Source organism: Uloborus diversus, chromosome 10, assembly GCF_026930045.1.
Source record: "Uloborus diversus isolate 005 chromosome 10, Udiv.v.3.1, whole genome shotgun sequence".
In the NCBI taxonomy this organism is placed as follows: Eukaryota; Metazoa; Arthropoda; class Arachnida; order Araneae; family Uloboridae; genus Uloborus; species Uloborus diversus.
The window spans coordinates 80,962,729-80,979,366 of NC_072740.1; the positions used below are offsets into that span (position 1 = coordinate 80,962,729).

Sequence of the window (16,638 nt, forward strand, 5' to 3'; positions counted from 1 at the left end):
TAGTTCGCGCGCGCACGCAATTGCACAGTCAAGTGTACTTTAACTGTCAAGTCATCATTTGGAAAGTATATCGTGACCTTGGGATGAACATGCTATTCATTGTCAATGTACTTACGGAATCTTATTCCAGACTCTTACTCTTAAAAGTACGAAATTCTTTTTCAAACACGCAAATTCTAAATTCGTTGATTAACTATTGTTTTCTGATTTACTGCATAAGATTTGTAAGCAGAACCGGTAGCGTTTAGGTTAAAATCTTTATTCAGCACTGCAAAAAATAAACTGTTGTTTTTACAGTATAATACTGGCAGCTCACATTCCAAAGAAAAACTGTAAAATTTACAGTTCTAAACTGTAAAATTTGCAGTAATATAGTCTTATAACAGACTTACTGTGAAATTTACAGCGATAAACTGCAAAATTAGTAGTAATATACTGTCTTTTAATGGAAATGCCCTGTGAAATTAACAATGAATTACTCTAAATTAGCAGTAATATACTGTTTTTTAATGAAACTGCTCTGTAAAATTTACAGTATCAAACTGTAAAATTAGCAGTAATATACTGTTTTAGGAATGAATTGGCCTGTAAATTGAACAGAGATAGTATGTAAAATTAACAGTAATATACTGCTTTTTAATGAAATTGCCCTGCAAAATTAACAGTATCAAACTGTAAAGTTAGCAGTAATATGCTGCGAAATCAGCTGCACTGCTCCGTAAAAGCAGTAGTATACGGTTTTATAAATGATTTGTACAGTAAAATTAACAGCAGTAAACCATAAATTTAATAGTTATAAATTTTTATGCAAAAGAGTTTTCTCCAGTATTGTTGTCTCTTTTCATAGCCGAAATCACTGCTTTTACAGCTGAAGAACAATATAGAAAAGTAAACCAATTGATTCTGTATGTACGTTGTAGAAATTAGCCTACATACGAAATCTGTTCCTTTTCTCAAGTTTTTCAACAACAAAAATGTTTTAGGTTATGAAAAGCAACAAGTAGAGAAATATAAAAGCATTTTACATAAAAATAATTAACTGCTGCTAAATATATGTTTTATTGATATTAAGTTCATTGTACACAAAATAAATCAATGCCCGTCATTATATTTTATAAACACCTGTTAAGGGGGTCCGGGACACATTTTGAAAATTTTTTTATTATGTACTTTAGAGTTTTGAAATTTTTTGAACTGATTCATCATTTATTTAATAAGCAAAATCATAACATAAATATGAAAAAAAAAATTTTTTTTATTTAAATTTAATTAGTTTTTTTCAAAAAAATGGGGTTGCTTTAAATTGCTATAACTCAAAATATTGTTGGTCAATTTTCAATTTTTTTTCAAAAAAGTATGCACAAATATCTAAGCTTTAATTTTTATTCGGCGATTTTAAAAATATTGATTCAATAAGAAATAAAAAATATTTGAAGAAAAATTTCGAAAAATTCGAAGATACTTTTTTTTAAAAAAATCATAATTTTTGCAGTAAACGTTTTTTTCAAATTCGCCGAATAAAAATTAAAGTAAATTGCTTGAAAAAGATATGCTCCAAGTTTCATTACTTTATCTCTATCGGTTCCTGACTTATAAGAGTTTGAATGCAAGAAATCGGGGAAAATTGCATCATGGAGAAAAACGCGTTTAAAGTTTTAAAGTTATGTACACATTCGTTAGATGCATGCAACAAAAATAACTATAACTTTCGTTCTATTTAAGGTGGAAACAAGATTCAAACGTCCTCTTAAGCAGAAAAAAACGGAGCAATTTTTCAAATTATAAAAAAAATTTTCAAAATTTGAGGATTTTTGTGTCCCGGACCCCCTTAAAGGAGGAAAAATGGTGCTTTTTCATTTCTACAAAAAACTTTCAGCTTTTATTGCCAACTTAAAAATTTACAAATAGAAGGAAATTGCAAGATATGGTCTGAAGCTTTATTTTAAGAACAATTATAGCCTTTTCATAAAACAAAACTTTTTGATTCATGAAGGTAGTAAAAACTGAGAAGTTTTTTTATATGTATAACTGAAAACACTACATCGTATCTTCACTGAAAATACTTTTTTCAACTTCAGCATTATTGAAATTCTAAAATGAGCAGCATAACGTGGGAAATGTTTTACAGTATGCAATCCATTATACCTTTAAGTTTATTTTTAACTTCATACATACAATTGTATTTATTACCTTGTATTTATTTTCCATTTCTGGAAAAACAGATTATTTTCATGGTTTTCTTCTTTTTTTAATGTTATAAGTTGCACTTGTACCTACTTTATTTGAGAAATACTACTAACAAACGTTATTTCACACCATATGTGCAGTATTCAGCATTTAGACTGCACAGAATGGTTTTTATTGTAAATTGAACAGTATTATAGATTAGATAATACTTGATATTTTTAACCTTTTAAAGTTTACATAGATGAAAACAATAAATATGTGACAGTTCAGAATTCCAGAGCTACTAAACAGAAATAATTTTTCACTTGGTATAGTAAAATCTGTCAGGTTTATATAAAGTTTAACTTTATGTTCTGTTATACTGTTTTCATGAGAAAAAACGAAACATTCACACCATTAAAAATCGCCAAATTATTTTATTTCGTATACATTACCTATAAATACAGATTATTACAGTGAAATTGCAGAAATTCATTTAAAATCGAATGCAAATGCTTTCAAGGTCAACATTTTTACATCGCGAACTTGATTCTTCTTTGTGACATCTTTGCCGACTTTGGAGCCAACATTAGGCCTTATATTATGAAAGCATCTGTCAAAATAAAAATTGTTAGAATCTCATAAAACTTGTGAACACCAAAAAACATACATGGAAAAATCAAATTATGTAGGTATAAAAATACGCCCTAAAATGCTTAAAATTATGACTCTGAATGATCTGAAATTAAGTTTGCCTTGAGAGTTGTTTTTATTTTGAAACTGCTTAACATATACCTAAATTGTAACTGAACCGTTTATTTCAGTAACCAGTTAAGCGTAAATATGTTGTTTTAAGGAGAAAAAAACTGTTTGGCAGCAATTTGCAAATTACGCATTTGTAACGGTGGTTATTAATGTCTAGTTAAAGTAGACCTAATCTGGTTACTTTACATAAGAACTCAAAAAAGAAAAAAATAAAGAAAATAATATCTTACATTTTATCTTCCATGTAAAGAAATGCACTTATACTGGTTTTTGAAGTACAATTAAAAAAAAATCCTTGTAATTTTCGGTATTTTTGAAGGATTTCGTAATACATATGAGACTGTTGATTAAGAATAATGTTTGTTTTTTTCGATCGGATAACTGAAGTGATCGAGAGAATAACTCCTTCTATAAGTCAAGAATTCCAAGTTGTCCAAAATGGGAAAGCTAACATCTTGGCCTAAAGAAAAAAATAAAAATGTTTTAAAAATGATAAAACTTGTATCTAGTTTTTTTCTTATAATAGGCTTCAGATTAGCGGAAATATGTTTACTTCAAAACAATAATAAGGATGAGGTAGCGAAATATTTTTTAGGAAATGGAGCAAGGTTGATATTTAGGGCAACCAATTGGGAAGTATTGGGGTATTCCATTTAAAACAATGAATACTCTATCTAGCCTCTTTTAGTACCCCCCCCCCCCTCCCCCGAGTTGCTATAGTAGTACTGAAGGTCGTATATAGATGGTTTTTCTTTCTTTCTTTTTTTGGTAACCCATATTCCTTTCCAACACTTGTTAAACAGCTCAAACTAAGTTCAACTGATACCAGCTTCATCTTTTTCTTTAACAGCTTCCCATCGTTAGAAATCTGAATACAAAACAAAGTGTGACGTAAAGTAACTTTACGTTTAATTACTTAAAACTCTGTATGTACTTAATATGAAATACTAGACGACCCGTGCGGAACTCCGCACTCTGCGTAGAATCGTTTCAAGCGGCATTTCTCTCTTTAAAAATTTCAAAGAAGAACATTATGAAGAAGAATTGAAAAAAGTACACGGATTTAAGTAAACGGAAAAAAATAAAGGCACAAAAGAGGGAATGTAATTTAAAGACATCAGCAACAAAACCTCGTTAAATACAACGATGTGATGATGTAATGATCGCTCACTTTTTGGTTGTACGTATTTTCAATACAAACATAAATATCATGAAAAGTGTGACTGAATGACTCGTGAAAATCAGTAGCTGTGCATGTGAAAAAACGGGTTGTGGCAAATACAATCCTGCCTATGTGAGCCTGTAACGGAAAAAAAGAGGCATAAAAGATATATGTATTGGCAAGGGGTCGAACTGGCGCCATTCTGATTGCCAGCATGACACTCCAACCAACCGAGCAATTTCGTTTTCGTTTTCGAGTGCTATTCATTGAAGCAATGTGTAATAAAAAACAGCCAAAAAGCTTTTTGCCAAAAAGAAAAAAAAAGACAGTGCGTCTATGTTTTGTCATTAGCCAGCTGATACTTTTTAAAATTATTTGTAAAACATGGAATTTTATTAAGGAATGAGGAAGATCTCGCGTAGCGATTGAAACAAACATTCTAGAGAAATAATATATTAGATTGAAAATAAATGTTTTTATTTTTGAAAATTAATACAATTTCCCATAGCAGGCTGCTTTAACCGCTACGGTTTGAAGGCTTGCAAATGTTTTTCTTGTAATCGAACACTTAAAATTCAAAACCGAAACCAGTTCAACTGAATGCGTTTTTTATGTGTAATTTTTCGAACGTAGAAAAATTGCAATTTTTTTTCCCGCCGAAAGCAGAGGATAAGAAAAGGATTTCTTATTTTTGAAGTTGATAAAAAATTTAATGTTTTTTCATCGTATTCGAATAAATAGTTAAAGGTTTACTGGGTGAGACTTGTAATTTCAATTTGGTATTGTAGTGTTTTATTTATACAAAAGGTCGAACACTGCTAAGAGCAAAAAGTACATTTCAGCATACAATGAAGAGTTTTTCTGCGCAAAAAGGATTCCCTTGAGGTCTGAATTTTTTAATCTAATATTTTTTTATGCTTACATTATATTCAGTAATCTGAACGGAGTTAAAGCTTAAAAAAAAAAAAAAAAAGAAAGAAAGAACACCATTTGATTAATAGTCAATTCAGCTGAATAATAACTGTAGCCTGCATAAAAAAGTTGAAATGCCAAGGAGCATTCCCGTCGCGTTTATGTTTATGCCTTAAGTGTGTTATCTGTTGTAATGAGTTTTGTGAGGCTCTGAAAAGTTGAGCTCCGAATCTGACAATGTTTACCTCCGTTTCGATAAATAGGGAGCGGTAATTGGTGCTAAATTGAGTTGAGAAACTTTCTTAGTAGTTTTCAAAAATATTCTAACTAAAATCCGAGCCAATAACGCGTCTATTTTTCACTAAACTCCCCTAAAACAGGTCAACATAGTCAAGGTGACAGCTCAACTAACCAGAGCTGCACTCTACATATAATGCGTAATTTTAATCTGTAATGCGTAATACTAATCTAAATTAGCTATGGCGGACCCGAAATTCAGCTAATTTATAGCCGAACGCTCTACCAAAAAAAAAAACTTATCAATGAAACCGAAGAGCTAAGACCAGTGCTTTTAAGCTTTATTTTTAAAAAAAAGGTTTAATTATGATTTTTTTTTGCCGAAAGCGGTGCAAAAAATTGGAAATTTTATTAGAATTTTGAATAAAAAAAGGAAAATAAAATCTGCATAAGAACTACGGGCCACATCAAGGTTATGCAAGAGCAAGGGGCGTTTCCGAAAAAATTGATTTTTCGACCGCAGGTCTGATTTTTGTCATCAGCCAGTTCGATAAACTTTAAAATGAGGGGTAAATCAAAGAAATCGATCAAGAATTGAGGAAGGTCTCGCGTAGGAACAAAAAACAGGCTACAGAAATAAAATATAAGGATCTCGCATACCGACAGAAAAATAATCCACAGAAGTAGTATATAAGATAAGATATTGAAGAGAAGTGTTTTTGTTTTTGAAAATTTATACAATTTGTTATCGCAGGTTGCTTGAATCGTTATGGCTTAGATGGCAGTACGCGTTCATCATTTTAACGATCGGTTAAAATACAAAATCAGTTGAACTATGTTCGTTTTTTAAGCGCAGCTTTTTCGAATGTAGTAAAAATGTGACTGGCTATTCGTTTTTTGCCGAAAGAAGAAAAAAAGGATATTTTACACATCAAGTTGTTAGTAATTTTAACGTTTTCTTCGTATTCTAATAAATATTCATAGGTTAACTAAATGAAAAGCGTAATTTCAATTTGGGGTAGTATTTTTTTTTTTTTTTTTTGTCCGAAGAGTCAAAAACTGTCATTAGAAGAACTACATTTTAGTATACGATTTTTATCTGAACAAAAATTATTGCATTGTAGTCTGAAATCGTAAACCTGATACTTATATTTTCGTTTACATCATGCTTTATTTTTCTGACCAGAACCAAAGCTTTAAAAACAAAACAAAAACCTTGTAATTAAGAATCAATTGAGCTACAGGTTACATCAACTTATTCTAAAAGCAAGGAACGTTCCTACCTCATTTATTTTATTCCCTCTAGGTTACTTATTATTTGTAAGTGTCCATGCAATGCATGATATTTGTCTAATTTTTCGATGCAAATCATCCGGGACGGGGATCGAACACTCGTTCTTCTGGTTACCAGTCGAACGCTCTGCCAATCAAGCTATTCTGCTCTGCCGATCACGGAGCAAGTTAAACTTATAAATTTATCCGAAAACCTCAGTCCGGTGCTTTAAAACAGGTTTTTTTAACATAAAAAATAATTTTTAGACTTTAGGTCTATTTTTCGTCAGTAGCCTAAACGATAAGCTTTAAAATGAGTGGTAAATCAAAGAAATCGATCGAGAATTGAGGAAAATCTCGCGTAGAAACAAAAAACAGGCCAGAGAAATAATATATAAGGATATTGAAGAAACATTTTTTTATTCTTGAAAATTTTTACAATTTGTTACCGCAGGCTGCTTGAACCATTATGACTTAGATGACAGCGCGTATTCATCAGTTAACAGCACGGTTAAAATACAAAATAAATTGAACTATGCTCTTTTTTAAGCGTAGCTTTTCGAATGTTATAAAAATGTGATAAACTATTTGTTTTTTTGCAAAAAGAAGAAAAAATATATATTTTCCCCTTCAAATTGAGGTAGTATTTTTTTTAATTTGTACAACGAGTCAAAAACCCATTAGAGGAATATATATTTTAATATACGATTTATTATTTTTTTCTGAACAAAAAACAATTCTATTGTAGTCTGAAATCGTAAACCTGTTACTTATATTTTCGCTTACATTATGCTTTAATTTTCTTACCAGAGCCTAAGCCTTAAAAGAAAAAAAAAAAAAAAACGACGTACAATTCAGAAGTAATTTAGCTCAAGTTTTCTTATCAGCAAGGATCGTTTCCTTCTCGTTTATTCTATTCCTTCATAGTTGTTATTCACTTAATTAAGTGTTCATGTAATGCGCGATATTTGTCTAATTTTTTGTTGCAGATTGTCCGGACGTGGGCCCGAACACGCATTCTCCTGGTTACGAAGAGAACGCTCTGCCGATCAAGCTATTCAGCTCCGTCGGTCATAGCGCAAATTCAAGTTATAAGTTTAACCGAAAACCTCATTTTGGTTCTTTAAAACAGGTTTTTCGGCTGAAAGAAACAATTTTTAGACCGTGGGTCTATTTTTCGTCAGTAGCCAGCAACATAAGCTTTAAAATAAGGCGTAAATCAAAGAAATCGATCAAGAATTGAGGAAAATCTGGCGTAGAAACCAAAAAACAGGCTACTGAAATAATATATAAGGATTTTACATACTTATAATTTTTCCAAAATATTTTTTTTTCATATATTTTACTCCACAAATGTGTTATTATATTGTTAAAATTTAATTTTTTGGAGCTTTTTTCTTAAGTACTAAATAATCACATAAAAGAGTCATTTGAGTTGAAATAAAATAATACCGTAAGAACATTCTATCTTATGTCTCAATATTTAAGCAAATATAAGATGTTTCATTTATATTCTGTGTCTTTCAAAATGGGGACACCCTCTCCCCCCCTCCCCCAATTTGAACAGCTATCGATGTCCCCATTTAAACCATCAGCGACTTTTTTTTTTAAGTGGCACTTCTTTTGAGAGGATTTACACAATTTATCTTTAAGTTTTTCAGAATTTTCCTGAAATCTGGAAGAAACAATTCTATATTCCCAAAATCAAGATGGCTTAGTTCAAGTCAATTCAGTAAAAAATGAAAATCGGTCAGAAAAGTTGAAAGTTTTTAACAAAAGAATAAATCGTCAAACATATCAAAAGATTGAGTAAATCTGGTAGTGCCAGTTCCAATCATTAGGAAATTGTAAGTCCACATTTGGCCCGCCGTCCTTGTTGTAAACAATGCTACGCTTCTTGAAAATGCTTTGCCAGAAGACCGCACCACTTTTTAACTGTAGATTTAAACATACTCTATTTGCAAAATAACTGCGTTTTATTCACATTGCAGTAAAAATAATCAATAATTTTGTTTGATAAGTGTCACACAATTCTGAATATGCGAAGAAATACGCTGTAATATATCGTACTTTAAACTTTAATCTTCATTGTTGCTCTCATTATGAAGTTGGCTTTTAATTTTGTTCCTGTAATTTTTACAGAAATACGTACAATAAATAATAAAGTACTTAACATTCTGTTTTGGTTCCTTCGATTTTAATAACATGTAAAAACAAAGAATCAGTGTTCCAAAATTTACTGAAAATTAAAAAAAAAATAAATAAATAAAATAAAATAAAGAAATGTACGTCTAATTTCGATCTAGCAACAGACATTTCTATATTCCGGTGATTCTTGAAGTGATAATATTCAACTACCCGTAAAAACTAATATTGAACTACAAATTTATAAAACTCAGACTTAAATGAATAGTATGCCCGATCACATTTCAATCAAAACAAAATAAAATTCAGTTTATCTTGTTCCAATCCATAGTTCTTAATTGTAACATTGAACCTGACAAAGGTTCACAAAAATCAGCTTCAAGGGACCCAATATGGCACGCAGACCGTATGACAGGCTTCAGTGGCTAAGAACGCTCTAAAACTCAAAAGCATTTGTGATTACAAATTACATCCGAAAACACAAAAATATAAATTAAAAAGGTATTTATAAACTTCCATTGCCGGCATTCATGTCAGCAAGTGAATCATCGCAGCATCGTTCAGACTAGGGTCTTCCTTGAAATTCCAAGCGGAACACAACCGCGAAATGCCATCTTGATAAAATGACACAAACCATTATTCTATTCAGTTCTGGTCACAAGTTAAGGAAGTTCTTTACATTTGCATACCACTAAACTCAAAAAAAAAAAAAAAAAATATTGCATTAGTGAATAAATTGAAATGAAAAAATCAGGCGGCTAGAATGAAATTTGTAGTTTAATTTTTTTTTTTTTTTTTGAAATACCAAACCGCAACCATATTACCGGGCACAAATTCAAAATGAAATCAACTACAATTTTATTTTCTCCGTGCGCTGGAGGGAAAGGAACAAAATATTCGGTAGCAAATTCCCCCCTTCTTGGCACGGCAGCACACGGGAAAAAGAAATACTTTAATATATGAATAAAAAATATATTACAGGCTATCCGTTTGTGTGCGCGAATTATAACTTAGACATAATGGAATAATTGAAACATTAAAAAAAAATTAAAAAATATGTCATTGCAATTCTAAAGTCATTGCCATTCAAACTTTACGTAAATTTTCCTTAAAAAAAGGTTTTGTGAAACAATCGGCTAAATTATTTTTAGTTTCAACAGATTTTATTCCAAATTCATTTTCATTCAAGATTTTATTTCAAAAAAGGTTTTGTGAAACAATCGGCTAAATTATTTTTAGTTTCAACAGATTTTATTCCAAATTCATTTTCATCAATCGAATTCCTTGGGAAATGGTACCCCACATCATTATAAGAACTAAGCAGTTCTGCAATTTTCTATTGCAAATCTAGAAAAATCAATCGCAACTAGAATGTCACAGTATAGAGTACTATTAATCTAAAATTCTGAACTCTTTTCGTGGCTAATTCATTTAAAATTCTTTTGATCCATATAACTTCCTTAGATTGTTCACTAATTGAAATATAATCCGCTTCCATCGTTGACAGTGCTACGCATTTTTGTTTGAATGTACACCATATTATTTGAACCTATACAAAAACACTAGACCCCCTCTCCCTCCCTCCGCCACTGAAATCCGGTCGTCGTGATTCGATCTAATCTGTATCAGAATGACAATAATTTATTCAATTTACAGACAAAATTCAGATTTTAGGGATCGCCAAGCCCTTCAGTTTGTCTCACAAATCTCTTTTTTTATACCCGCATATAGATACGCATTGCCAACATTAGTTTGGAAATGGACCCAATGTAGCTTATACACAAAAATTGAAAAGAAAGCATCAATAAAAAAAAAAAAAAAAAGGAAATTGCTGGAGAGAGCACTTGCAAAAAGTATCCCCCCCCCATACCTGGTGGTTACCTAAAATAACCATTCTGGCCTTGAAGCGCATTATTTCGTTCTGCTTATCTGTTCTGCTGTGTTTTGCCAATCTTCACTTTCTGGCGTTCTTTCAAATTCGAAGGAATTACATCTTCGGAAATGCTAGCTTCTAGCTTACTTGAACTATCCCCCCCCCCCTACCTTCATCAGAATCTGATACTTTTCGTGAATTATCACCACAAGTGAAATCGAACTATTTTGGGTCACATTCAGTGTTATTTTCAGAACAAAAAACCTCGGCTTCGCGATTCGGAATTTAGAACCGTTGTGTCAATAGATTAATACATATCCCTGCATTCTCTACTTTGCCTTTGTATTTCTTTAACCAATTTAATTCCCAACATGCTATTTTATGATTTTCAGGATATACTTCTTCTACTTCAGATTTACTCAGTAGTGAAATAAAACTGTATTCCTTTGTTTCCCGTTCCTGTCTCCCCCCACCTAGAATTTATTTTCATCGAATTTAACATTCAGCGTTTCTGTCACTTCGTGATTTTTGGAATCCCAAATTCTATAACCTTTCGTATTAAACGCATATCCTACCATGACTCCCTGTTTAGCTCTCATATCCAATTTGTTTATTTTCTGTTTTGGAAGTCCAATATAAGAAATACAGCCAAAAAAAAAAACAAGTGAGTTTTTTAAAGATGGCTTTCTTCCTCGAAATAGCTCAAAAAAGGTTTTGATTTTTCCTTTTAAAACCGCTCTAGTCCGTAAGTAGTGGAAGCACATAGCTGCTTCGGCTCAAAACTGTTGAGGCAAACCCGTTTCATTTAAAAGTGTCCTAATTCCATTCATTAATATTGAGTTATGGTGTTCTATGACGCTACTTTGTCAACTGGAGGATTTGTTAGTTTTTTCGATTCATATGCTTTGGTCGCTAAAGTAAATTTCAAACCCGGGGGTTCAGAAATTCCTTTCCCGTTATCGGATCTTTTCCGCAAATATCTCTGTTCTCTTTTAAAACCTGACACAGTATTCGAAAACCTCACTTTTCTTCTTTAAGTAATAAATCGAAGACTTTCTTGAAAAATCGTCTATTATTGTGAAATTAATCCCCCCGCCCCCTCTAAAGAACTCAACTGCTAAGGAACCCATCGCATTTAAATGCAAAAGATTTTACCCGGCTTTGGCTTGAATCTCCGTTACAGGTTTAAACAAAATTCTCCGATTTTTTTCATTTTACACGAATAACAATCTGACATATTTTTACTTTTTATATGCAGTGAAAGACAGTGAAGTACAGAATCACACTTTTCAGTATTTATGATATAGTTTTTGCCTTCATCATAAACACGTTGATGCCAAACTTTGACTCAAAGGGTTCTAAAAGTTAAAATGTAAAGGAACTGATGAGTTCAAGGTTACAAGAGTCTCAAATTCTTTTGTAGTTCTCGATTCATCTACTTTTCTAAATGAGCATGTCCTTCAAGGCGAATAAAATATGACAAACAATGCATAATAATGTAAATATTCTACTTTAAATTAAAAAGCAGTAATTAAGACGAGAACGCAACACTGCCAGATCAGAAATGAAAAGCTGAAAATTTTAAGAATATAGCCAGGCACGGCCTGAACTTAATTAAATATGTTGGGAAGGCGTATAATCTCAATTTGTCGAATGGAACTTACACATTTGCAGATTAATAAAATACTGGTGCATGCACACGTTAAGTACGCACAATTAAGTACAATATCTAATGAAATTTGCACATTCGAGAATTCAAAAATTGCCACATTACAATTATGTCCGCAAATTTGCCGAATCGTGAGATAACATTTTTCCAATATGGCAATTTTGGGGAGGTCATAGAGACTTCCCGTGATCTCCCATCGAGTGTTTTTGGATATAGTTTCTAAAATTATTTTTATGTTCACAAGTTTCAATGGTACAAGTGCATTTTTCCTCAAGTAAAATTTTAATTTAATGCCGACGCAAATGTAAAACTTTTAAAACACAAGGGTTTCATGTTTGTATCTAAAGATGCTTAATTTTTATTAGTTTTTTTTTGGAGTGTTTCATTGATGATTTTTTTTTAATTATTATTATTTTAGTTTTGATCGATAAGTATGAAAGCTGGCTCCAGATTTCAGAGAATTTTGAGTCGTTCAGACATCAGAGTATTGTATTTCCATAGTGGCAAATTCTTCTTCTTCAAAAAAAAAAAAAAATCAGTAAACTTGATACTGTTTGCATGTCTCTCGGTCACGTTGCTATTTTATTTATTTACATTTTATTCATCGAATTATGTACAGGTTATAAATTAAGTTACTGACGCTATAACGTAAAGTTTATCAATAAAATGGTTAAATGCAAACTGTTAAAGAATTTAAAACAGAATATAAAAAAGAAAAAAAAAACAGAAGAAAGAAGTCAATCGCGATACGATAAAAATTTACTAGAAAACATAAGAATTTAAATTTTAAGTACTCGCATCCTATATAACACAAAATATAATCGTAAACAAAGTCTAATGTTCTAATAACTTTAAATACGATCAAGGAGGGAATTGATTTCTTTTTAAATCAAATTTGAGTTTCAGAAAATGTTTAAAAACTATCATACGTGCAGTAAAATATTCAGAATCACAACAACTACTCAGATTTTTGCTATAAAGCAATCGCTACAACTTAACAACTAAAAGAAATTGCAAAGTCAACATCAACGAATATTGGGATACGAATTACGATTTCTAAATAAACACTGTTATTTTACATACATTCTCGATGATAAAGAAAACTGCATTTTGAGGAAAAGGGAATGAATAATATAACTAGCTTTTACCTTTAACTTGGATTACAAATGAGCAGTCCTGCCTCAGCACAGCCGAAATATCAACAAAAATGGCTGTCGATACCTTGAATTCATTAGTTTATCTTCCCGTATGAAAGGAAACACCTTTTACGCGTCGTTTTGCGCAATCTAAAACATTTTTACAGTTTTTCTCTGTTATTTAGCAGAGCAGTATTAAACTGTAAGAAAAAACCATATATTACTATGAAAACAACAATTATTTTTTGCAGTGAGTGTCTGTAATGAAGAAAAACTGCCGTATTTATAGAAGAATGCAATTATAACGCTTATAAATAAGAAACTTCATTTGTTGTAAATTAAAAATATCGTAAACTTTTAACGATACTTTGTTTTACTGAAGCAGAATTTAAAGTTTGAATTAAATGGCTACAAAATGGTTGCTTGCTACAACTGTATTTTCAATACGGGTGAATCCAGCTTCAGGTTTTGTAAGGGGGATTTAATTGCGAAGACTTAGGAAGGGAGGTACCTGAAGTTTAATGAGGAGCATACGATTCAAGGGAGTCATAAGTGCAAGATTTGGGCCCAAATAGCTGATCTGAGGTTTTACCCCGGTAGGAAATTGAGGCCATTAACCATGATTGATATTACAGGTACCATTTTGATCTGATAGACACTGTCAGTACGAAGGAGATAGGGTTACAGACACGCATAGACTCGCACAGGTTTTAACAGTATAGATAGTTACTGAGTTTTAAAAATTGATGAAATGGTACTTTTGAAAATTTCTCCTCACACTTATTTAAACATCCATTAATACGACGAAGAAACTATACTTACTTCATATTTTGTATTTCTAGTAATGAAAGCCGTCTTTAACCTCCTATTGGTTACAAAAATTAATGAAAAAAGAAATAACTTACTGAGAAAGTCGCAGATATGCCACATGTTTAGTAAGGTTACTTTCCGTATTTATAAGGAAAGTTTACAAGGATTATTAGGATAAATTTGAATCCAGTATAAAAAGAGAAAATAGAAGAGAACATGAATTGGAATAACTAAGCTTTAAATTTGAAATATATAAAATAAATATTATTACTTACCCTCGCTTTGTAGGCCTGAGCTTTTTCCTGGAAGTCATCAGAAAGGGTGTCAGAGAGGCTAGAGGTGTACTTGTCCCCCCCAACAATTACAAAACTGCCTTTGTAGACTCGTTCTGCAAATGTACAAAAACTCGTGTAAGTAGCTAAAATGTACACGCGTAAAATATATTTGAATGCTAGTTATTGTTTCCTGAGATTTCAGTTTAAAAATAAGACAATGTTTTGAAATAAATAGATGGTTGATTTAATTAAAATTATGATCCCAAAAAGTATTAAAATTTAAAGTCATTTTATTTTAAAAATGACTTGTTATTTAGTATATACTGTAATTCATAAAAAGATGGGTTGTATGAATACTTATCTCTGATAAGGAATAAATTTTGCACTAATTGACTTCAATTTGCACTAAAGTAGAAGGAAAATGAAGTTGAGTGGTTGTTTTAATATTTGTTACTGCTTGTTTCTTACTTTCCTTGTTTTTAAATTTTTGCGGGGCCTTCCTTGCGCCATGTAATAGTAAACAATGTTTTCCTCAACAATCAAATTTTTTTATCAACATCAAGCAATACGAAAAATGTTTGACAGATGTTGAACACGGAAGCAGTGTTCAGACACGATGTTCTACTAAGTTAGGGCGCATTAAATTGATAATTTCTTATGACTCTTGAACACGTGTTTCAATTGTTGAACTTGAAGCTTAACTAAAACCTTCGACAATGGCTTCACAGCATCCTACACACAACGGATTCATATATTTGATTTCGAGCACATAATTATGTTTGTTGCTTAGATCTGATGTTCCGATCATAACTAAAGGTAACTGCTAGAAAAAAAAGGAAATTTATCTTGAGCATTTCTTAAAAATGCATTTCTATTTTTTTTCTTTCTTGAATTTTATTTCACGTATGTGCGAAGTAAGACGATTTAGCATCATAGTTACATAATTTGAAGCTATTCATACCAGTGGGTTTAAATTTAGTGTATTTTGAACTGTATTTTTAAATTGAAGATTTAAAGATTCAGATTACAAGTTATGCTACTATTGATTAAAAATACAAGGAAATATTTTTTATGTGTACAAGTTATGCTACTCTTGGTTAAAAATACACGGAAAACTATTTTTATGTGCACAATAGCTTTCGTTTGATGAATTTGTAGATAAACTTTAGAAAAACAATATTTTAATTCAATTTCAAATCGTAGTAAAAAATTGATTTATTTTCTTCCCTATTGTTTCACAAAAGAAACATTACCTCAACGTTTCATGTAAAGCTAAAAAATAAAAATTATATTAAAATGATAATACCTATAGATACGTTTATTTTGCTTAAAGATCCCGAAAAAGAAAATATTTTTCTCTTTGAAAATCTCATGTATTCCTTATTTTCTAACAAAAAAGTTGAAAACATGTTTGCTTAATGTTGACATTTCACAAGGAAAATGAGAATTCGTTATGCGAATAAACAAAATAAATAGCCTAGGGAAAATGGAAGCCTATGTTTACTTTTATTAAAGGTTTGAGCCCGAAAAAGTATCAGACTTTTGCAGATCATGGTAATTACGAGAAAATTTATCGAAACAAGTTAACGGGAAACATACATGTTTTCAAGCCTTTGCTAACGCTTCAAACAAGCATAATAAATAATAATAATAGTAATTCACGTAAAACCACAAACAACGGAGCAAAATATGCTCCAAAGTATTTTTTTCATTTATGTATCGAGACGTAACAAATGAAATAGTTCTTGTAATAAGTAAATAAACTTGTATGGGACGCAAACTAACCTGCATTCTTCTTAGGCAGAATATTTTTTAAAACTATTTATAGGTCTGTAAAACAACTATAAATTAGTTATAAACAATTTGCTTCATTATTTTTGTGTTTTAGTATTAGTTCCGCTTACTATAAAGCTTGCGCACTCGAATATAAAACTGTACGTCAAACAGTTAATATCAAAGATTACAGATTTGTTAATTTTTTGAAAATCTTGACTTGATCACTAAGAAAACACGACTTGTAATTGTTTCTAAGCATTGAAACATCTGTTTAATTTTCACTTAGTATCTTTTTCTGAAATATTTAAACCGCTTCATATCTTACGTTACGCAAGTCTTCTATATCAAAAGCATATCGACGAACGTCCAGTACGTATTAAGTTTAGTTTTATCGCAAATACCTTTAGAATTGCCTGCTCATTGTCTAGATTTATCTGTAA

The 16,638-nt window shown here is 31.1% G+C and overlaps 1 protein-coding gene across 1 annotated transcript in view; it reads right to left on the reverse strand.

Moving 5' to 3' along the window:
* Window positions 1-16,638, reverse strand: part of LOC129231492 (atrial natriuretic peptide-converting enzyme-like) — a 192,342-nt gene that overhangs the window by 127,462 nt on the left and 48,242 nt on the right. The window contains exon 3 of the mRNA XM_054865820.1: window positions 14,423-14,535. Within this exon, the coding sequence (XP_054721795.1) occupies window positions 14,423-14,535 (113 nt within the window). The remainder of the gene's footprint in view (window positions 1-14,422; window positions 14,536-16,638) is intronic.